Raw genomic sequence first — 23,984 nt, forward strand, 5'->3', positions numbered from 1 at the left:
AACAAATTTTATAAATTGTCTATTTAATTGACATTCACAATAATACTTAAAATTGTGCTACAAGATTTCCGCCCAAAATATTAATTTTAGTACACTTTTAGCAGAAATGTCCCTTATTTTATAATCATAATAGTGATTAGGCAAGAAGTTCTTGTCCAGGACAGCATCACCCAGGAACAACAGGACTCTCTTAGAAGCCTGCCTAGATCCACCTTGGAAACGCTTCTTTTTTTTAAAAAAAATCTTCTCATGTGCTACAACTAACAAGTTTATGAGCATATGCGCATCTTTAAGAGAACCAAGATATTTGTCCTCTGGAGCTAATAAATGAATTAAGTTGAGGTGCGATCAAGATTTTAAAAATGACATTATAGTCCTTCAAAATAGCACAAGCACTTTTTATCTATTAGGACACTGGGAATGAATGACCACATATACTCGATACTACATTTTCTTCTTTAGTTCCCTTCTATATCTCTCATTGTTAGTTCTCTGAGAGATTAGGCCAGTTTTGTTACAATTGGTTACTGAAAGCGATTGCGCCACAGAACAACTTGTAAAGGGAGGTAGTTCATTTGTGTGTCATGCATTGGTGCTGAAACAGGTTGAAGCTAGCAAAACCTGGAAACGCCCACACACTCAACCAGTAAGAGGCCACCTTCCCTCCACCATGTCCCCTGCCTATTTACAACATTGTAGGCACCCACTGAATTTCAGCTGATGCCTTAAGCTGTTGCTGTGCTCTTCAGAGAGCAAGATCAGATCTCAGAAGTCCTGAAAGCTACATTGATTAAGTATTGCCTCTTCAGTGTTTGGGAGCCACACACAATGAAACTGAAGTTCAGCAGCTGGGTATCTCTGCTAGGTTTCCTATTTTCAACTTGCACTGCAGTAAGTGGTATTGGGCAGAGTGATTATTTGTTTAAAATAATTAAGTAGTCATTCAAGTAGCAAAATCAATGAAAGTGCTATTTTATCTTTTTCCATTTAGTATGTGGCTACCAGGGATAACTGCTGCATCTTGGATGAACGATTTGTAAGTCAATTGTTTTATTAATGCACTTTTAACAGATAGAATTATTATGGCAATAAACATGATTAAATATATATTTATGTTTTAAATGGACTATGTAACTGCATGCAGTATTTAAAAATGCCCATTTTGCTATTATATTTAAGGTCTCTAATATAGTCCACTATATGTTGCAGGCAAATTTAATGCATGTGCAAGAGATGAGAAATAGTATGACTCCTATTGCATAATTCCTATTGTTTAACATGATTTAATTTTTTTTTCTTTTCAGGGTAACTATTGCCCCACCACATGTGGCATTGCAAATTTCTTAAATAAATATCAGCCTGAGACAGATCGAGATCTCCAAGTACTTGAAAATATCCTGCAGCAGATTTCAAATTCCTCAGCTTTAACAGACGAGTTGTTCCAACAGATCCGAAATGTGCACATCCCAGACCGATCAACTCAGCCAAGTAAGGGCACAGAGGCCACTACAATGCAACACTCCTTTACTTCCCAAATTATTCAGCATGTTATCATTAATGTTGCATATACTTTTGTGTGTATTCTGCAGATGTGGTTGCAGCTCTTACTCAAAAATCCAGAGACATCATTGATGAAGTCATCAGATATGAAAACACTATTGTGGCCCATGAAAATACAATACAGTATGTATCTTTCCTCTTACTGCTTCAGAATGCAGACCAAATTTGCTTTGTTTGATTTTTGCTATTTTCCATCTAAATTGTTGCACAGAACTTGTACTGTTGAGTAAAAGAAAATATTTGTGTCCTTACATTTTACTTACTTAAGTCTACACTGTTACATACCACAATTTGCATTAGATGTGCCCTTTTGTGGCTGTGCTCACCATGCTGTGTCAGAATTCCAAAGGCTCAAAAACGCTGGAGATCCCTATCTAAGGCATGTAGTTCTATGATTATTTTTACAATTATTTATATTAACAGATTGCAGTTGTAGGGCCTACAAGCAAAAGGGAAAGACCTGCATGGGGTTATTTAACATTTTCTCTGTATACCATTTTCCTATCAAAAATTAACACCTACCAAACTGCTATTACCCACACTGTAGAAAAAAAAGTATATGAGTATTTTCCCTAGCAGAGTGCCAATTTTAGATAGGAAATTGACAAAAGGAAAGAGTTAATGAACTTTCTCCACCCTGTGCCTGCCTCAGCTGCATTCTTTCAGTAAATGTTGGGGAAACATTTGCAGAGTTATACATAGCATTTAGCTCTGCCTCTTGATTGATCTCAGTATCTTAACCATACTGGCCTTATGTGAACTTTTTCACCAAAGGCGAATTTGGCCACATGTCTCACAATGATAAGCAATAATGAAAACATCAGATACAGCTGTGTGGAAGCATGTGTGTCAAAATGGTTGCCTGTGAATTCAGAATAATTGCAGTGGATATTAATTAGTTGCATTTAAGCTGCATTTGCTACAAATTATGTTAATTTTCTCTCTTGGTTTCAGTGAGCCAGCCATTTTATTTGTAACATTTGCCCAAACCAAAAAAGTAGTCTATATATTCCTTGTGTTTCAAAATATTAACCTTACCAATGCTAATGACTCTAGTTTAAACTCACATTTGAATTTTTCAGATTTACTATTTTCTATATATTTAGCAAAATTGCAAGAGTATTATTAATCAGGGTTTATATAGTTATACCATGATCTTCCAAAAATATTGCTTTCAAATTACCATATTGTTCAGTCATATTTTTTTTTCCTAACTGAGAGGTGCAAAGTGAGACACATGACTATTCAAGGTCTTCTAAGCAAAGTTATCCCTTTAGAATGGACTTAGAAAGCTGTAGCTCTGTTTAGGATTGCAATGCTAATATTTTTAAAACTTTACGAAATTTCAGAACAATTTATTCAGATAAAATATGTTATTTAGTTATTTTTTAATTTAACTAAAAGGAGAATGAAGCATCTATCCAACTACAATCCTATTCACATTTAAATAAAACTTACTTCCAAGTAAATATAAGATTAGGCTAAATCATGTGCTTTGCATTCATTTAAAAAGCACTGTTTTATAATCTGTTACATGAATTACCTGTGTTTTTTAACCAAACCAATAATATAATATTCATTTTGACATATGCTCACCTGGCTTCAAGAGCACAGGCAGAACCCAATAAAAATGTACAAAGATGGATTCTAATCACAGGTCTCCCAATTTTTATGCGTTTTTCAACAATCTCCATCAAATATCAATTATGCATAGGGATCTTAATTTTTAATGGAATGGGTTTATTTCACAATCATTTTTTCCCAATTTGTACCAAACAAAACTGTAATCCTGTGAGTTAGAGAATTTACCAAGCTTAGTCCAGTTGAAACTGATTTGAATGGCATGCAGAAGCGACTTTCACAACCAAACTATGCCAAAGTATTTTAATGCAAATAAATTTAAACTTAGCTTCAAGAGTACTGCATCCCAATAGTTCGGTTTCAGGGATGTTCTAGTTTGATGTAAAATGAAATTATATATATATCCCAGCCATGCTCTCCTTTCTTGTGTAGGAGCTGTTTGTTGTGTGTAGGAATTCAGGACATACACGGTCTTGCCCAATTATTTCAGAAATTACACAGCTGACTGTGCAGCTTCAAAGCAGAGGGCATTGGTTAGCCCATAAACTAGAGTCTTATCTTTATATGCAAACACCAACTGTGTACTTTCCCCCATAGTTTAAACAGAAAATGATCCTTTTATTTGCCTGACACTTTTATTTGCCTTTCCAGTGCCTATTCCTATACCACTGGAATTAGAAAGTATTTCCTTCTAATAAAAGTCCTTGTTGTATCATCTCCAGATTTTTGACAGAAATTGTCGTATCCAACAATAACAAAATTGCAGTATTAAAGCAGAAGACTGCTCAGCTTGAGGCACAATGTCAGCAGCCATGTCAAGACACTGTCCAGATACAGGAACTAACTGGAAAAGGTATGAGAAAATAATAACTATTTGCTGTGTTGCAAACTGAAACTTTTGTGTTAAAGTACTTGGGTGAGATCTGCTTTGTTCTCATTTGTTTAAATCTTGAGGTCCATACATTTGGTAGAATTAGCTCTGAGTGCAAAGGCTGTTGGACTGAGACCAATGTAAATAGCCGTCTCTGTTTACTTATTATGGCTTTGATCCACATACTATCGGAGCTACTCCTAAGAGAACACAGGTACAGGCAAACTGACAGGTTTCTGTCGTCCATACATATTACTGTTTGTAATTCTGTTTTGAATTATTTTCTAAACACCCTTATTCACAGGTAGCTTCATCCAACCTTAGAGATGAGACACGTACTCACAGGTTAATATGTTTAGAAATGAAGTCTTAGGGATTGATAGGCAGGTTTTTCAGCTGTTTAAAGCTATTTAAAATATGTATTTCTTTATCTATGGTCTATCATCATATTAAACTTTGTAATCAGTGTGAAAGCTTTAAGCACTCAAAAGACTACTTCAAACATTATTAAAAATGAATAGAAAAATGTGGAAACCAGAGATCATTGTGCATGATTGTTCTACATGCATAACATTGCATATGTATATATTTCTCAGTATATACACCTACATGCTATATGGGCACTAAGAAGCTCCAGTCAATCATAATTTCATAATACATGCTGGAAAGCAGACTTGTCTACAAAATATACATGATGAGTCAAATGAGGTTTTATGCCTTTTCATGTGTCAAAACACTTCCCATGTATGAAACTCATAACTTTTGCAGCAGTTGTGAATAGAAACATCCATTCAGCATGCTTTTTTCCCCGTCACACCAAAATGTCCTATATTAAGACAAGAGCCTAGTCTCAAAACAACAAATAAGGACAACCTTCCTTCTGGAGAGTACTGTGCACATGGGAGCTTATTTTATTGAATGGTCCTCCAAACATGAGACAAAAAAATCCATGAAAACCCAGATGTCAGTAAGTGGCTAGAGTCTTTCTCCGTGACATCTAGGGTTTTGTTTTTTAAAATATGCAAATAATTTTTTTCATATTGAGCAGCATGTTGTTATGTCAGAACTCATCTGCTGAGTGAAATAGTGCAGTAGATAAACTGGTTTATCTTGCACACTGTTTGTGAGACTAGACAAAGGCTGCCAAAAAACCACACTATACACTATCTGCTTTGTAAAGGGGACAATTCATTGTCAGTGCATTAATGATGTAATATATCATTGTGCTTTTTAAATAGAATAATTCTCTTAGTGGTGACGAAACCCAGAAACACTGGTATTGCATGAATAGCATCTACAGATACTTCTGACCCATAACAGTCCCAGAAATATGTTCCAATATGCACCAAATAAATAGACTGGTTTGTTACACACAGTTGTGTGCTCTAGCAGCAGTGTATAGACTTTAACTATCAACAGTGTTCCCTCTAAGCTGGGCTAATGTGCGCTAGCTCACAGATTTTTAGCCTCCAGCTCACAGCTTTTTGTCTTAGGAAGGAAAGATGACTCCAGAGCACGCTAATTTATGCAGTAACTCACAACTTTAATGCCAGTAGCTCGCAAAGTAGAATTTTTGCTCAGAAGACTGCAGCTTAGAGGGAAAATTGGTTATCAATTAATTTTTAAAATTAACATCCCATTGTCAACACACCACAAATGTCCATCTAGGACTCTAGGGAATGAAACTGAAAATGGAAGGATTGTTTTAAATTGTACAAAATTATATTAAATATTTAATGATTTTATTGTGATTTTATTTTAGCACTATGTTGTTTTTATTGTTGTTAGCTGCCCTGAGCCTGTCAGAGGAGGGTGGGATACAAATGTAATAAAATAAAAATAAATAAATAAGAAAGTTTACATTCTGAATAAAACTTCGTTGGTCTTAAAAGTGAACTTGACTCTTACTTTGTTCTATTGCTTCAGACCAACACGGCTGCCCACTTGGATCTATCTCCATACAGAATAACATTTCAAAATATAAACAAAATGACATGGGTATAGTTAATTCTGTAGAGCAGTTATGTATACAAAAGTAATCTCGCATCAGTATTATGTTGTCTAAGTAAAGACCTTGGTAATGGCTTATTCCTAAACTGTTCCAGGGCACCTTAGACCAAACGACAAGATGGACAGCTAGTGATCTAGTTGATCAAGTTTTGGACTTCAGTCAGTGGGGCACAGATTCAGGTTTCTGCTCAGCCATAGTATTCAAGTGCTTGCTCAGCATAATTAGCTTCTCAGCATTAGAAGAGGATAAACCAGGTACACTGCCATGAACTCCTTGAAGAAAAAGCAGAATAAAAAGAAATAAATTTTAAAGTAGCAGTTGAAGTCAGCTGGGTATTCAGTTTTCTTGCATAACATAAATATGATAGATTTTTTGCATGGCATAAATAAACTTCTTGCATAGCATAATATGATAAATATGATTAGGAAGAACTTCCTGACAACTAGAGCAGTTCCTCAGTGGAACAGGCTTCTTTGGGAGATGGTGGGCTCTCCTTCCTTGGAGGTTTTTAAGCAGAGGCTAGATGGCCATCTGACTGCAATGCTGATTCTGTGAATTAGGCAGATCATGAGAAGGAGGGTAAGAAGGGTTGCATCAATGCTTAGTTCTTTTGGCCGTTTCTTACATGCCCAGGGAAATGCTGATTGCCATTTTGCCATTTTGGGGTCAGTCAGCAATTTTTCTCCAGTCCATTTTGGCAAGGGATCCTGGAGGTTTTTGCCATCTTCTGGGCATGGAGCAGGGGTCACTGAGGATGTATGTGGGGGGAGGTACTTGTGAAGTTCCTGCGTTGTGCAGGGAGTTGGACTAGATGACCCTGGACTCGGAGGTCCCTTCCAACTCTATGATTCTATGGTCCTATGACTGTTATTAAGCTACTAACTGACTCATGTTTCTTTATAACAGATTGCCAAGATATTGCAAATAAAGGTGCAAGACAAAGTGGCCTCTACTTCATCAAACCTCAAAAAACCAAGGAGCAGTTCCTGGTCTACTGTGAAATTGATTCAGCAGGCAATGGGTGGACAGTTATTCAAAGGGTATGTTGTCTGTAAATTGACTACATGGAACAGAATGGAAAATTGGAGTGTCTCTGTGTTAATCTTCCTACACTTCTTCTCTTTTCTGTGATTTCTTATTAGAGACTTGATGGGAGTGAAGACTTTAGGAAAAATTGGATTCAGTACAAGGAAGGATTTGGACATCTGTCACCAAATGATCAGACAGAATTCTGGCTGGGAAATGAGAAGGTTCATTTAATAACCACTCAGTCTACTGTCCCATATGCCTTAAGAATAGACCTGGATGACTGGAGTGGCCAAACAAGGTATGCCACTTAAAGAGTTGCTCAGTGATATTGCATCAAGTTCATTATCTCTTGAGAGAGATTTACCCCTTACGACAAACTATAACTATATGCAGCTTCCAACAGCTTCAATAAGTCCTTGTTTCTGTGAGGTGTGATAGTTAGTGTGTTGGACTAGGATCTGGGAGACCAGGTTTGAATTCCCTCTCAGTTATGGAAACTCAATGGCTGTCCCCTGGGCCAGTTACTATCGCTCAGCCTAACCTATCAGACAGGGTTTTGGGGGGACCCTGGGGCAAATGAAGGGGGAGAGAATGATGTAAGATGCTTAGAGTCCCCAAGAAGGAGAAAAGCAAGGTATAAATATATAGTGGATAGCTAAACAGCCTGTGCACACAGATTGGTGCATATACTGTGGTGCTTATTATTTAAATATTTGCTTTCTCCTGTGGTACTCTCATGTCTGCACAAAGCCATTCAGTCTGAACAATGGGCAAAAGAGTTTAGTCAGAAGCTGGAAAGAAAAATAAAGGTGGGTGGAAGAGAAGAGAAGAGTAGTGGCTGGGAGGATGGATTTGTAGCAGAAGAAGTAGTTAACTGCAAAAGCTGCACACATGTGGCATTTCTGGATGGAGAAACTGTAGCAGCAAAAGACATGTAAAATGTATAATTGATAAAATGCCAAGGTTTGACCCAGACTTCTAGACTTTTTACAGCTTTCCACTCTCCACCTGCTCCCAGATCTATGAGCCAAAGTCTGCAGCATCTGGCAGCCTATTTTACAGGAATAAACATCTTTGTCTCCATCTTCCTCTATCCAATATTTACTGTCATTAGTTTCAAGGTTGTTTTGGCTTCTACAGCTTCTACCACTTCCAGAAGCCCTTCTATAGCATCTTCTCGGGAGTCCAAATCAGTCTTTCCATTTTAAAGTGTACTTAGTACTGTCTCTGATGTATTCTTGATAAGCCAGATTTAAGAGACACCTTGCATGATCAAGAGTGCATCAGGTAGAATGTGAAAAATAAAGGTTAAGAGCCATTACATACATACATACATACATACATACATACATACATACATACATTTATCTATCTATCTATCTATCTATCTATCTATCTATCTATCTATCTATCTATCTATCTATCTATCTATCTATCTATCTATCTATCTATCTATCTAGACTTGTATCCCGCCCTTCCCACAAGTGGCTCAGGGTGGCTTCCAGCAATTGATCAACATAAAAATTAAACAATATTTAAATATATAAACCATTAAACAGTTAAAACAGTTAAAACCTTAAAAACCAGTAAACGTTCCAAATACATATAAAACATAAAACAGAAGTCTGGCAAGCTACATTGAGTTCTCATCTTAGCTAGGTGTAGGCTAGCCGGAAGAGGGTCATCTTACAGGCCCTGCGGAACTGGACAAGGTCCCGCAGGGCCCTCACCTCCTCCGGCAGCTGATTCCACCATATAGGGGCCATAACGGAGAAAGCCCTTTCTCTGGTGGATTTCAAGCGGGCTTCTTTTGGCCCAGGGATAGTGAGGAGATTTTGTGTTCCCGACCTCAGTACTCTCTGGGGAACATATGGGGAGAGACGGTCCTTCAGGTAGGCAGGTCCCAGGCCATATAGGGCTTTAAAGGTAATAACCAGCACCTTGTACCGGACTCGGTATATCACTGGAAGCCAGTGCAGGGTCCGAAGACCTGGCCGAATGTGTCCCCACTTTGGGAGACCCAATAACAGCCGGGCCGCGGCATTCTGCACCAGCTGCAATTTCCAAGTTCGGGACAGGGGCAGCCCATGTAGAGGGCATTGCAGTAGTCCAACCTCGAGGTGACCGTAGCATGGATCACTGTTGCTAGGTCGTCGCGCTCCAGGAAGGGGGCCAACTGCCTTGCCCGCCTAAGATGAAAAAACGCAGACTTGGCAGCGGCTGCTATCTGAGCCTCCATCTTTAGGGAAGGCTCCAATAGCACCCCCAAGCTCCTGACCCTGTCCGCCGCTGTCAGCGGCGCACCGTCAAAAACTGGTAGGGGGATTCCCCCTCCCGGCCCGTGGCGACCCAAGCAAAGGACCTCTGTCTTCGCAGGATTTAGCCTCAGCCCACTCAGACTGAGCCACTCAGCCACGGCCTGTAGTGCCCGATCAAGATTTTCCGGGGCGCAGACCGGCTGGCCATCTATCAGTAGATAGAGCTGGTGACACCCTAGCCCGTACCTTCGGGCAATCTGGGCAAGAGGCCGCATGTAGATGTTGAATAACATCGGGGAGAGAACCGCCCCTTGGGGCACACCACAATCGAGTGTGCACCTCCGGGATAGCTCCCCCCCAATTGCGACCCTTTGTCCCCGACCTTCCAGGAAAGAGGAAAGCCACTGTAAGGCCAACCCCTGAATCCCCGCGTCGACGAGGCGGCACATCAGTAGCCGATGGTCGACCGTGTCAAACGCAGCCGACAGGTCTAACAGCATCAGCACCGCCGAGCCACCCCGATCCAGATGCCATTGAAGGTCATCCACTAGGGCAACCAACACCGTCTCCGTCCCATGTGCCGGGTGAAAGCCGGACTGAAATGGGTCAAGGACGGAAGCGTCCTCCAGGAAAGTCTGTAACTGCATCGCCACTGCCCTCTCAAAAACAGCTAGAAGACTGCAGACTTTGCCTCTCTCTTGCTCTTAAGCTTCTTGAGACTTATTCCCAGTCCTCAGATTGTCAAACCAAGCTGTTCTAGTTCCTAAAACTTTCATGAATTTTTATTCCCCAGCCTCATAAAAGCTGGACTGCAATATTCTGAAAGCTTTGTAGCTAGAATAGATAAAATATTTATTAAAATACCAACTCTTTGGTGGCTTCTTCACCACTGCAAGTACAACACAGTATGATAGGGTTTTATTATAAAGAACCAAAAAGCAAGTGAAGCATATCCAACATACTTATCTTGGTTGTTACAACTTAGCATTGTTGAAAGACTGCTGATACATCTCAATGGGGTTTTTTTGTTGGATATTTGCAACTATAGAAAGGATATTTTGAATTGAAATACATTCAGTTATAGAATAAACCTTTACTTACTATAATGTGACCCAGGGTGCAGAAATTTATTCCAGAAGCAACTTAAGTAGTAAAATACATCACTGACTGTATTAACCATATAGTGGGGACCAAATGATTCCTGTTCACTTGTGCATTTGCTGAGAAATACATTACTACTGTAGCATGCAGTTTTAAGAGATACTTAGCAACATGCTCCAGAATACTATCATTGAAATGCTTGTATCATGTCATCCAATTGACCACACTTTAAAAATCTGAAATGTTAATGTATTTTTTTTTAACAGCCATGCAGATTATGCTCACTTCAAACTAGGAACTGAAGCAGATAAATATCGCCTGACCTACGCTTTCTTTGTTGGAGGTGATGCTGGAGATGCCTTTGATGGTTTTGATTTTGGGGATGATCCAAGTGACAAATTCTTTACTTCTCACAATGGGATGCAGTTCAGTACACATGACAGTGACAATGATAAATATGATGGCAACTGTGCTGACCAAGATGGATCTGGATGGTGGATGAACAGATGTCATGCTGGTCACCTCAATGGCAAATATTACAGAGGTAATAAAATACACCTTCCTGATTGTTTAGGGGATGCTCCTTCACATCCTCCTGGAACTCAACAGGTTACTATAAAATGCAAGCCCATCTCAACTGTAGCACCCTGGCTCTTCTGTCTGAAGCTTTCAGGGAACAGCCAAGATTTTTTTTAATCTAGCAGGCCCTTGAAGTGTGTTTAGGATGAATCTTGCTGCTGCTATTTACAATGTCTTCTGCTGCTATTTGTGATGAAGACTTTATGAGATTACTATTTTAATACTCTGAGCTGCTATAAGAGTTCTACTAAAACTACAAGGATTTGTAGATTTATTAAATAAACTACTCTGTTAAATAAACAAAATGTGACCTAAAAGATAATCTAGTTTGAAACCTTACACAGTCATAGAATTCTCTATAACCTCAATCATTTATATACCATTACATTATTACCTTAGGCATCTAATAAAGGAAACTATTTCCTTGAACGTTTAGCTGTATTGTGACCTATTCAGACTCAGTATTCTCTTTCCTACAAAAACTCTATTGAAATGAAGGGAGAATCATAGAATCATAGAGTTGGAAGGAACCTCCAGGGTCATACAAGTACAAATGAGAGTTACAAAAGAGCATGACAGAGCAGGAGATCATCCCACTGGATGCAGTCAAGTCACAACTGACTTACAGTGACCTTGTAGGGATTTCAAGGCAAGAGATATTCAGAGGTGGTTTGCCATTACCTTCCTCTGCATAGTGACCCTGGAATTCCTTAGTGGTCCTAATTCCCAGTTCTAACGCAGGCCAACCTGGCTTAGCTTCTGAGATCTGATGAGGACATGCTAGCCTGGGCCATCCAAATCAGAGCAAAGTGTTAGAGGATAGTATATACAAATTTGTATATTTGGAGGGGTCTCCAAAGCTGTTTGGATAAACAGTGTTATAGTAAGCATTAAGCACATTTAAGTCCCACTAAGAACAGACATTTAAGCACGTGTTTAACATTCTGTTGACGTCAGTGCAATGTAAAAATGCTTGGCTTTGGCTGGACTGTTGCCTCAGGGACTTAATATTATTGAGAATTAGAGCATCTGCTACAACTCTCGTTCACCAAGTGTATGCTTTCGGTAACACCTTTTATGAACCTACAAAAAGTACATAGGAATGCTCCCAAGGAAGCATTTATTTCTGGCTGAGTGACAATTTGCATCTTGTGTGTTATCAGGGTTTAGAAACTAGGAAATAAGTCCCATTGAATTCTGTGAAACTCAGTTCTAAATAAATATACTTAGGTTTGGACTATAGAAATGTTAAAATAAATACTTGGGGAAGGAGGGACAGAAATGTTAAATGCAGTTTATCCTATGCATCTATATAAAAATATTTCACAAGCCACTTACATAGTATAATGTTGCTTTCATTATAGGTGGTGATTACACTGCAAGAGACGCTGGCCCATCTGGATATGATAATGGTATTATCTGGGCAACCTGGCATTCTCGGTGGTATTCCATGAAGAAAACATCAATGAAAATTATTCCATTCAGCAGACTCGCAGCACTAGGAGAAGGACAGACTGGAGAAATAAAACAGGGACTGGGAAGTCGAGGAGACATTTAAAAAGATAATAAATCCAACTCCAGAATTAGTTAATAACAACTTCATGCCTAAACAAAGTTTGAGCATATTCCATACTGTGCTCTTGTGGAAAATATTCTCCAAGCTATTTTAACTTAATATAGTTCTGTTTATGTCATTTAACTTACACAGGTACAGCCTCATTTCTTTAGCTATTTCAAACTGCTTATATTCAAAATCAAATCCTATCAATATGAATCACCAATATTTGAAATTTGCTGCCACAGGTTATGGCAATGGCCACTAGTTTTTAAATTATTTAAAAAAAACAATTAAACCAATTTATGATATAAAGCTATTATCAGTGGCTATTAGGCATGTTAACTGTATCTTCATCTTTAGTTACACAAATATCAGTTGCTGGGGGATAAATAACAGGAGAGGACTGTTCTGTTAGTGTTCTGCTTGTGGATTTCCTTGACTCCTGGGATTGTGTCCAAACAGCTTTTTTACCCAGTCTGGCTAAATTCCCTTTCTTGCTACAGTGTCTAGTCCCACAAGGCACAACCATCACAGATTTTTTGATGGTCAAAGAACATCTGCCTGTTTACACCTGCAGAGAAGTTGGTTGGAACCAACCTCTGGTCTAGATGGAACTTTGGTCTAGCAGAGCTCTTGTTATGTCTGCAAACTCCTATTAGAAAGATGTAGGGTTCCCAGCCTTCCACTAGGAGCAGGATTTCTCTTGGTTTGGGGGACCCAACCCGCCAGCATGGGGCTGGCCCCTGGGGGTATCCACACCCCCAAAGAGCGCCATCATTTGCAGCATGCCTGGCATGATGACATCACCAGAAAGTGACATCATTGTGCCAGGCATGTCACACAGGGAATGCTCTAGCAATTTGGGTATAAACTCTAAGGTGCCATAGAGTTTTTACCCAAATTCCTAGAGTGTCCCGCCATACAATGTGCCTGGCACGATGATGACATTTCCAGGTGACATCATCACACTATGCACTTTTTGCACGTGTGAGGATCATCCCCCCCCCACCACCACCACCACCAGGTAGGACCTGGCAACCCTAAAAACATGTAATTCAGACTTTTCATGGAAAGACAAACAATTATAGTTATTCCTCTTCTATTGTTGATTGGAGATGTTTAAAAACAATATTTCTGACAAAGATTTAACTTGACACATTTTCAAAGCCCTTATGAAATGAGATCCTAAACTCACATAAATTTCAATTGACTTTGGTTGTAATGTAGGATCTTATACTAGTATCAAAATGTTAAATATACAAGTTATTCTTTACAGATTGGATAAAAGACATTCACAACCCACTTTCTACATGCACTGCATAGACATACAGTATTCTCAAGGCCTCTTTGTGACAGTACTCATACTGATACTGAAAACTGGTACTTTTTTCAGTGATGGCCCAATCCTGAGGAGAGAACTGATAGAAATTGGTGCAACCTTATATATGAGTACCAGCACCTTTTTCTTTTACAAACAAATAAACAAACCCCAAAACAAACAAAAAACCAACAAAGCCTTGAGTCTTCTACTAGGCTGTGAGGATGGCTCACAAATGCCATGTTCTCAAGCATGAATCTTGAAGTTATATGGTTGTGTTTGCAGGTAACAGCAATAGAATATCTTCTGTGTGTACATAACCTTTCCATAAAGGCTAACAATCCTCTGGATTAGAATAACAATTTGTGGTGGTTTTTCAGTATGTCCAGTGTCTATTCCAATAAATACAAATAATAAAATGTGTAAAAATAGCCACCCCATACATGGAATTCTAATAAAGTTCTAAGTTGTCTTCGAAATATCAGTTCAAAAATATGTACTTGTAGTCCTTGCTTATCTATAGGACATCTCATCCATATGACAATTGTCAGTTGTTCCTTTCTTTAAAGTTGTCTGTGTTTTATTGGAGGTGGTCAACTGTTCTTTTTAAAAAGGCAAATTGTTTTGTGAATAAAACTCAGCATTACCAAATTTGGTAATATAAACATCTCCTGTGGCTAAATCATTGTATTTCTTTTTGTTATATAGATGTTTGTGTACCAGGATCTCTCCCGCACAGCTCATACTGCTTATCCATAGCTATTCTTTCATGGTCAACTACTCTTCTTTCAGAAATGTTTCCATTATCTTTTCATTGAATGGTAGCATTACTCTGTGAACTAGCCAATCCTCAGACCACCCTGTTGCCAGCAGCATGTTAGTGCCAGTACTCAGTAACCAATGGCCATTCAAAAGAGGGGAAATGTGACAGATGCTGTTTGCCTTCAGACTGCATAGTAACTACACTAGAGTCCACAGGTATCCTAATGACATCCAGCAGTCAAAGATCAGTATACTGCTGATGCCCTGGTAAACAGCACATATGCACACAGCCAACCAATACTTCAGTCTGTGGATAACAGGCAGGGTTGGCCCTGCCACTAGGCAAACTAGGTGTTTGCCCTGGCCTTCTGGGAGCCCCGAATTGGGCACCCCCATGTGACTTGGTTACATTATCAGTTTGGGGTAGGGGGTGACAGGTTAGCCTTGCCTAGGGTGCCAGACAGTCTAGGGGCAGCCCTGATGACAGGCAGTCCCCCCCATGTACAGATATACAAGGGGGGAAGCACAGTTTCCTGCCTAGGAATTAGCAATCCCTCCCACACACACACCAAAGAATTAGCCCCAGAGTGAACCAGGGAACTCTGCAGGTAGGGAGTCAAGTTCTTTGTCTTCAGCCATGTTTCCTTTTTCCAGGAGCACAAACAAAGAAAAAATGGCCTCTCCAGCCAGAGCATTCCTGCATTTCCACAGCTCACTCAGCTGGTGCAGCCACAATAGGATATCCATGGGTTCAGGGGTTTGGATCCAAGGAAAGGAAGGAACTCAGGCAATGAGAATGCAGATACTGAACTTGTGACATAGGGTTGCCAATCTCAAGGTGGGGGCAGGGGATCCCCTGGTTTGGAGGCCCTCCCCCCACTTCAGGGTCATCAGAAAGTGGGATGCGTCTGTTGGGCACTATTATTCCCTACAGAGACCAATTCCCATAGGATTATTCCCTATGGAGATTTATTCTCTTAGGAAATAATGGAGAATTGATCCAAGGGTATCTGGGGCTCTGAGGGAGCTGTTTTTTGAGGTTGAGGCACCAATTTTTCAGTATAACATTCAGTGCCTCTCCCCAAAATACCCCCCAGGTTTCAAAAAGATTGTACTAGGGGGTCCAATTCTATGAGCCCCAAAAGAAGGTGCCCCTATTCTTCATTATTTCCTGTGGAAGGAAGGCAGTCCCTTTAAATGTGATGGCCAGAACTCCCTTTGGAGTTCAGTTATGCTTGTCGCACCCTTGCTCCTGGCAACATCCCCAATGTCTCCTGGCTCCACCCCCAAAGTCTCCAGATATTTTTTGAATTGGACTTGACAACCCTATTGTGACATGGGGGCACACAACTGCACCTTCCAAGATTGTGATAGTTCACTGGAGGAAAACACTATGTGACAAGTGAGAGGCATCAGTTCAATTTCCAGGAGTTGGGATGTTGGCCCAAAGGCAAAACTCACTATGTGTGCAGCAACAGGCCAAACAGCTGCAAAATTAGAGGCCAACTATAACCCATTCCTGGCATGCTCAGGAGCTAGGGTTGCCAATACCCAGGTAAGGGCAGGGGATTCTCCGGTTTGGAGGCCCTCCCCCTGCTTCAGGGTTATCAGAAGCAGGGGTGGGGGTAGGGAAATGTCTGCTGGGCACTATTATTCCCTACAGAGACCAATTCTCATAGGATATAATGGAGAATTGACCAGCAGATATCTGGGGCTGGGGGGTGTTTTTTGAGGTAGAGGCACCACATTTTCAGCATAACATTTGGTGCCTCTCCTCAAAACACCCTCCAAATTTCAAAAATATTGGACCAGTGGGTCCAGTTCTATGAGCCCCAAAAGAAGGTGCCCATATTCTTCATTATTTCCAATGGATGGAAGGCATTTAAAAGGTGTGCAGCACCTTTAAATGTGATGGCCAGAACTCCCTTTGGAGTTCAGTCATGCTTGTCACAATCTTGCAACTGGCTCCACCCCCAGTGTCTTCTGGCTCCACCCCCAAAGTCCCCAGATATTTCTTGAATTGGAACTGGCAACTCTACTGAGAGCAGTTCTTTGACCCCTCATCCAACTGTGTGCACAGGAACAACACAGAGAGTTTGGCATCCTTCAGCAGCCCTGATGTCAGCACCGAGAACATAGGTGCAGAAAGGCATAGCAGAGTGGAAAGGCACAGTATAAAAAATTAGTTCAAAATCTATGATGGGAGGAAAGCTAATCTGGAAAGAGTCCCAAACCCATCAGAGATTTTACCCCATGGAACCAAATAATGCGTGATGCTGATTGGCAGCCCAATCCAGCCATCTTTTTGTCTGGCAAATTTCCTATGCACTATCTCACACTAAACAGTAGCTCTTAAACTTTGCCCTGTCTCATACATCCCAGAGGCCTCTGCATCCTTCCTGCTTGCCTCCCCATGCAGAAATGTATGGTGTATCAGATGCCAACAGTGGTACGTGGGAGTGTGCAACCTGAAGTCCCTTCTCCATGCAAGAGCATAGCACTGCCACCCTCAAGTCAACCTCTGCTCCTTCAGGTGTGAACCACATGTTGAAGACAGCTGGGTTAGAAGCCAATTAGGAGGGATCAAATTTTATTTGTTAAGCCCCAATCAAATAGAGATACAGCCATAGAGCAATTCTCATATCTACTGAACAGCATCAGAAGACTGGAACCAAGTCAGATGACTGGGGTTGCCAACTCCCATTCACCCTCATTCTGGTGAGGCTCCTATGTCTTTACAAGCAAAGCTGACATACCATACAGAGTCACAGATAGAACTTACCCAATCACTGCATGCTCATGGGTGGGATAACTGTGCTGGATGAGCAATTGTCTGAACTGCTTGTGATGGTGCAGGAGTTAGAGTGGTACAAGGAGTTGTCATGGCAGAGTAGCAAGATCCATGCTAGTCACTGCAGCTGTGGACTATTCCATAGGCTTGGCTGGTGGTAGCATCATACTAGGAATGCAGCCCTTCCTGACCCCTTCCCTGTTGAATGACTGCCTGCAGAGATCGAAGAGACTCAAGGCTAAGGAATTGTTCAGACAATTGCTCATCCAGCACAGTTATCCCACCCATGAGCACGCAGTGATTGGGTAAGTTCTATCTGTGACTCCCTGTTGGATGACTGCCTGCAGAGATCGAAGAGACTCAAGGCTAAGGAATTAGTAATGTTCCTCACTGGTAGCAAAGAGCAAGTGGTATCACACAGGTAGCAAAGCTGCTAGAGTTCTGTACATCATGTTCAAGCAGGGAATGCAAGTCTAGTCTCCACTTTGAAGGGTGTTCCCCGATGGCTGGCTGATCTTATTGGGAGATATAGCAAACCACTAAGCCAACACTGGTGCATCCCTTGTGGGGAGCTGCAGTAGAACTGTGTCTGCGCATCTGGTCCAGAAGGTCAGACCAGAACCAATGGGTTGAAATTAAATCAAAAGAGTTTTTGGCTAAAGATTAGGAAGAACTTCCTCAGTGGAACAGGCTTCCTTGGGAGGTGCTGGGTTTTCCTTCTTGAAGGATTTCAAACAGAGGCTAGATGACCATCTGACAGCAATGCTGATTCTGTGAATTTAGGCAGATCATGAGAGGGAGGGCAGGAAGGATTGCATCAGTTGTTTGGAGGCTTTTTTTGCTATCTTCTGGACATGGATCAGGGATAACTGGGGATGTGGGGAGAAGGTATTTGTGAATTTCCTGCATTGTGCAGAGGATGGGACAAGATGAAAAGTACTTTCCAATTCCATGATTCTATCTACAGGGCTTGCTCCATGGCTCTGGTCTTGCAAGGCAACAGGCACTGTGAGTGTTTAGCAGTCTTCCCTCTAAGCTGCATTAGTGTGAGTTATCTCACTGTTTTTAGCCTCCAGCTCACACATTGCTGTCTTAGCTTGGGAAGGATGGTCCCAAAGCAAACTAATGTATGCAGTAGCAAAGTCACTCGCTCACACCTTTAATGCTAGTAGCTCATGAAGTAGAATTTTTGCTCATAAGACTTCACAGTTTAGAGGGAGCATTGGCGTTTGGTCAATGGCACCCACATTAGAGTACAGTGACTGACAGTCCTCACAGATTACAGTTTAGGTGTCCTTCAGCCATAGCTCAGTATACACCTTTACTGCTAGCAATTGTCATGGAGGACAGGGTAGTCAAGGAGATACACAAAGGAGGTACAAACAGGCAAGAGAAAAGAGTTGCAGCAGTCCCAGGTGAGGGCTAGGACTCCCCCAACCTTGTTTACCTACGTGTGATGAATTGTCCTTTAACCCCTCACTCCCTTTCTGGAATGCAAGATATCCTGGGCAGAGCAGTATTAGGCAAATGTAGCAACCATATTAGTTCTCTCCCATGGCGATTTGTGCTGAGTGCCCCTTCCATCATGCTACATGTCCTTTGCATGCTAGATTCCATCACCCAATGTGAGAGTCTGTGCTCTAAGTGAACATGGCTTGGGTCAGAAGTATATGCCCATGCTGCACACCCTATCATCTGTGGTGCTGGCTTCTATAAAGCAACTTGGCTGGCTTCTGGGTAGAGTTGCCAGGCCTGACTCATGAAATATCTGGGGATTTGGGGGGTAGAGCCAGGAGACTTTGGGGGTGGAGCCAGGAGCCAAGGTTGTGACAAGCATGATTGAACTCCAAGAAGTTCTGGCCTTTTAAATGCCTTCCCTCCATTTGAAAATAATGAAGGATAGGGACACTTTCTTTTGGGGCTCATAAAATTGTCCAATATTTTTGAAACTTGTGGGGTGTTTTGCTGAAAATTTGGTGCCTCTACCTCAACAAACAGCCCCCCCCCCCAGAGCCCCAGATACCCACAGATTGATTCTCTATTATACCCTAAGGGAACCAGTCTCCATAGGGTATAATGGAGTGCTCAGCAGACATTTTCCTCACTCACCTCACTTTTTGATAACCCTGAAGTGGGGGGAGAGCTTCTAAACCAGGAGATCTCTTGCCCCAATTGGGAATTGTCAACCCTACTTCTGGGGACGTATGCGATTAGTTGTCTTTAGGTTTAGTTGGCATTTTAGATTTTCCCAGTGCATGGGAATGGGGAGGAAAGAGTGAGGACACTTTGTTTTCCCTATGTGCTGTATGCCAGGTTTTCATTGCCATAACATTGTGCTGGTGTTGGAGGCATATCCAAGGCAAGAGAGACTCAGGGATCTAAATTCCATTTCATCCATTGCATGCCCTTATTCTACACCGGTGTAGTAGACTTGGCGCTCTGTCTTAGTGCTGGTGTGACACCACTATGAGTTGTTGTTATATCCTGGCATATGTTTGGGATATGCTGGCATAACTCTGAAATGTGCTAGAGTGGGTTTAGTTATGCTTTCATTAAAAGAGTTAGTCTTTTCCTAGAAACAGATGAGCAAAAATCTACAGGCAGTTTTCTGCCCAGTCACTTAATGCAAACAACGCCACTCCTGCCTTTCATTTTTGTAGCCAATGATGAGAATCACAACTATAACCGACATGCTCAACTTTGCTGTTATCTGAGAAGGAAGCATGAATAAATGGTTTGGTGAACAGATGCTCTGTGGTGGTTGCCTTGTGTAGACACAAAGTAGATAGAGAATAATTAGCAAGATTAACAAGTAAGGTACACAATGAGCCTATTAGTCTGCCCAGCTTTGGGGAACTGGAAAATGGCAGCCCTTGTCATTAGAGAGTTATCATTCTGTTTGCTCTTAATGGTTATCATACTGCTTGCTTTTAATGGCTAACTCTCTTAGGTTTGGTATCACACCACCCTATCAAGACAGCACCTTCTTCCAGAATTATTAGCATAGAATGGGATATACTGACCATTGTGCAGACTCAGTCTCTGAGACACTTTTTATTTAGTCTGAAACAATGAAAGCACTTATCTCAGCAATGAAGGCACTTATCTGAGCTTGATTTGATGGGTCAGTTCACTTCAGAATCCTTGAGATGAAAATAGCTGCTGCCACCCAAAGCAATTTGTATATTGCTAAAATGGGTTTCAAAACTGCAGTAAGACTTGAAATAAGTTTTACTGGCATGAAGCATTCATAAAACACACTAAAGCTGGATTGAGACGGGGAGATTGTGGCAGCAGCCGCTTGGCTTAAAAAAAGAAAGCTGGCAAAGTACGAGGTGCCCCGCCATGAATAGATGGCGTACAGTCGACTGCTGAAAGAGCCATAGGCTGTGTGTGATCAGAGGAGCGGTCACACTGCTTGTGCGCTTAGAAGGCCCTTATATGGCATGCTCCAACTGTTCAGATGGCCCAGAAATGTGCCATGCAAGAGTTTCAACAGTTTGCCACTGGGAAGCATCCAGTGGCTTTCTGAGGCAGTGTTGAGGTGGCATGAGATGAGATGGGTGCACTTCAGGCTTGGGGTTCAGATGTGTACATGTAAATGCACCTTTTAAATCTGGGGGTGGGGGTAGTTGTGTCAGGCCAAATTGCTCCTCTGAATGCAGCTGAGGGGGAGAGGAATTAAATAAGATTCCATGCGAATATCTAACATCTGCCAGTGTTTAAGCAAAATTCAGTATAAGAACATAAGAACATAAGAGAAGCCATGTTGGATCAGGCCAATGGCCCATCCAGTCCAACACTCTGTGTCACACAGTGGCAAAAAAATTTATATATACACACACACTGTGGCTAATAGCCACTGATGGACCTGTGCTCCATATTTTTATCTAAACCCCTCTTGAAGGTGGCTATACTTGTGGCCGCCACCACCTCCTGTGGCAGTGAATTCCACATGTTAATCACCCTTTGGGTGTTCCCAAATGGAGTAAATGGAGCTATAATGTACTGCTCTGTTGGTGAAGGCACCTTATGTTGCTTTAACACACATATCATAACTTTTCCATGTGCTTTCCTAGTAACTGCATTTCCACATTAGGAAAAGCTGCACTGTTCATTTTTTCCCTCCTTCACATGAATGCAGGTAAAGGTGTGGAAGTTCTGCCAGGAAGATCCTACATATTGTCTACACTGTAACATTGGAAAACTGAGGGCCCACAAAGAATTATGGGAGGTAGGGGACAATTTGGAATCCTCATTGCGATCTTAACCTCTAGGATTCTCTCAGTTCTCAGAGCCCTGAGAAGGCCAATATCTCTTCTTCTTTCCTTTTTTCTTTCAGATTAATCTGCGCTTTCTGGAGCATTGTTAGTGTTCATCAGACTGGCATGGGTCTTTACAAAGTCCTATTTCTCTGTGGCTCTATTTGTCTGTGGGTGGCCCAGTTTTGTGGATTTGCCAGTTTACTATTAGATAACCTACAGTGCTACAGAACTTTGAATTTTATTAATAGCTTACTTTGTACAAGTCAAAAGGGAATAATAATTATTAATTTAAACAGAAAGAAATATGAACATTCATTTTGGTAAAAATCCAAACAATTGCTTATAGGGTTGCCAAGTCCAAATCAAGAAATATCTGGGGAGTTTGGGGGTGGAGCCAAGATATTTTGGGGGTGGAGCCAGGAGACATTGGGGCGGAGCCAGGAACAAGGATGTGACAAGCATAATTGAACTCCAAGGGAGTTCTGGCCATCACATTTAAAGGGACAGCACACCTTTTTAAATGCCTTCCTTCCATAGGAAATAATGGATAGGGGCACCTTCTTTTGGGGCTCATAGAATTGGACCCCCTGGTCCAATCCTTTTGAAACTTGGAAGGTATTTTGGGGAGAGGCACTAGATGCTATACTGAAAATTTGGCACCTCTATCTCAAAAAACAGCTCCCCCCCAGAGCCCCCGATACCCATGGATCAATTCCCCATCATTCCCTATGGGAATCGTTCATGGAGGTGCATGATGGCTGTGGGGGATGGGCTCCCCCCACCAGCCAGCTGGCTGGGGGAGGGGGGAAGTCTGTAAAACCAGGGGATCCCCCTCTGGGACCTGGGGATTGGGAAGCCTAATTGCTTATAGTATATCCATAACCTTGGACACACCCAATGGATTTTTGTTTAACTTTGTTTCCAATTTTACACTGCAGACTGTGATCCCATATCAAAAGTACTCTTTGAAAGTCCCATTAGTTTCCTATCATCCCATTCTGATGGTCTCTGGCCCAAAAAATGTCCAGCTGTCCTCAACCAGAACTAGGGCTTTTTTGGTCCTGGCCGCAACCTGGCGGAATGCTCTGCCGGTCAAGATCTATGCCCTGCCCTGAGGGATTTGATGCAGTTCTGCAGGTAGGGTTGCCAGATCTGTGTTGGAAAATACCTGGGGGTGGATCCAGGAGAGGGCAGGGTTTGGGGAGGGAAGGGGCCTCAGGAGGGTAAAATGCCATAGAATCCACCCTTCAAAGCAACCATTCTCTCCTGAAGATCTGATCTCTGCCAGCTGGAGATTAGTTGTAAAAGCAGGAGATCTCCAAGTTCCACCTCAAAGCTAGCAACCCTACCTGCAGGGCTTGCAAGACAAAGCTGTTCCACCAGGCCTATGGTGAAGGGCAGTGATGGTGTCCATTCTAAACTGGCCTCCTTTCCTTTTTCCTTCTCTTTTCCTTTCCTGCTTTCCTTCTTACCAGGCTGATTTTAGGATTCCAGTTGTACTCTTTTTATTATATGCCATACATTAGCTGTTATACTGTGGAACTGTTTAATATTTTAACTCTATGGATTGTTTTATGAATGTTGGAACCTGCTCTGAGCCCTGTTATACAGGGGAGGAAGGGCTATATATTGAATAAATGAATGAATACAACCAGGTCAGGAAAAGAAAAGAAAAGCCTTCTTTGGGTTTACAGGATGAAGGTGTTCTCCAAGGAGGAAGGGACATCAAGTTCACTGGACATTTTTCATTGGGTAACAAAAACATATTCAAAAGCCCAGTAGAAAAATACCCTTAATCTCAAAACAATTTAAACCAGGGCTTTCTTTGTAGAAAAAGCCCAGCAGGGACTCATTTGCATATTAGGCCACACACCCTGACATCAAGACAGCCAGAACTGCATTCCTGCTCAAAAAAAGCCCTGATTAAAACTATGGGCTAGTTTTATGCTAAAAGGACAGTGTGTGGCTGGGGAAGACAATGGCAAACCTCCCTGTAAAAGAGTCTGCGAAGAAAACATCATGATGTAGTGTCACCCCACGGGTCGATAATGACTCGGTGCTTGAACAGGGGACTACCTTCACCTTTTTATGACTGTTGCAGTGCTGAGGCTGCTTTGCATGCTGTTCTGGTAATGTCCAAATCTGGAAGATCATGTAAGAAATGCTGACAACATGAATTTTCCCACTATAATGTCACGTGGGGGAAACTGAGTAGTGCTGCTATGAAGTACAGCCACACTGTCATTCATGCCCACGTATTATAAAATGGACGTACCAGGTTGGCAAGCACATCATTCCTG

General features: G+C 41.5%; 1 protein-coding gene across 1 annotated transcript; it reads left to right on the plus strand.

Annotated features, from left to right (window-relative positions):
- Positions 1-589: 589 nt before the first annotated feature.
- On the plus strand, positions 590-14,535 carry FGG (fibrinogen gamma chain). Its single transcript, XM_060246621.1, has 9 exons — positions 590-891; positions 992-1,036; positions 1,305-1,488; positions 1,590-1,683; positions 3,864-3,994; positions 6,930-7,063; positions 7,166-7,350; positions 10,678-10,955; positions 12,355-14,535. The coding sequence occupies exons 1-9, from the start codon at positions 829-831 to the stop codon at positions 12,546-12,548; spliced, it is 1,308 nt and encodes a 435-aa protein (XP_060102604.1). The 5' UTR covers positions 590-828; the 3' UTR covers positions 12,549-14,535.
- Positions 14,536-23,984: the final 9,449 nt, after the last annotated feature.

The sequence above is a fragment of the Heteronotia binoei genome, chromosome 9, assembly GCF_032191835.1.
Source record: "Heteronotia binoei isolate CCM8104 ecotype False Entrance Well chromosome 9, APGP_CSIRO_Hbin_v1, whole genome shotgun sequence".
Taxonomy (NCBI): Eukaryota; Metazoa; Chordata; class Lepidosauria; order Squamata; family Gekkonidae; genus Heteronotia; species Heteronotia binoei.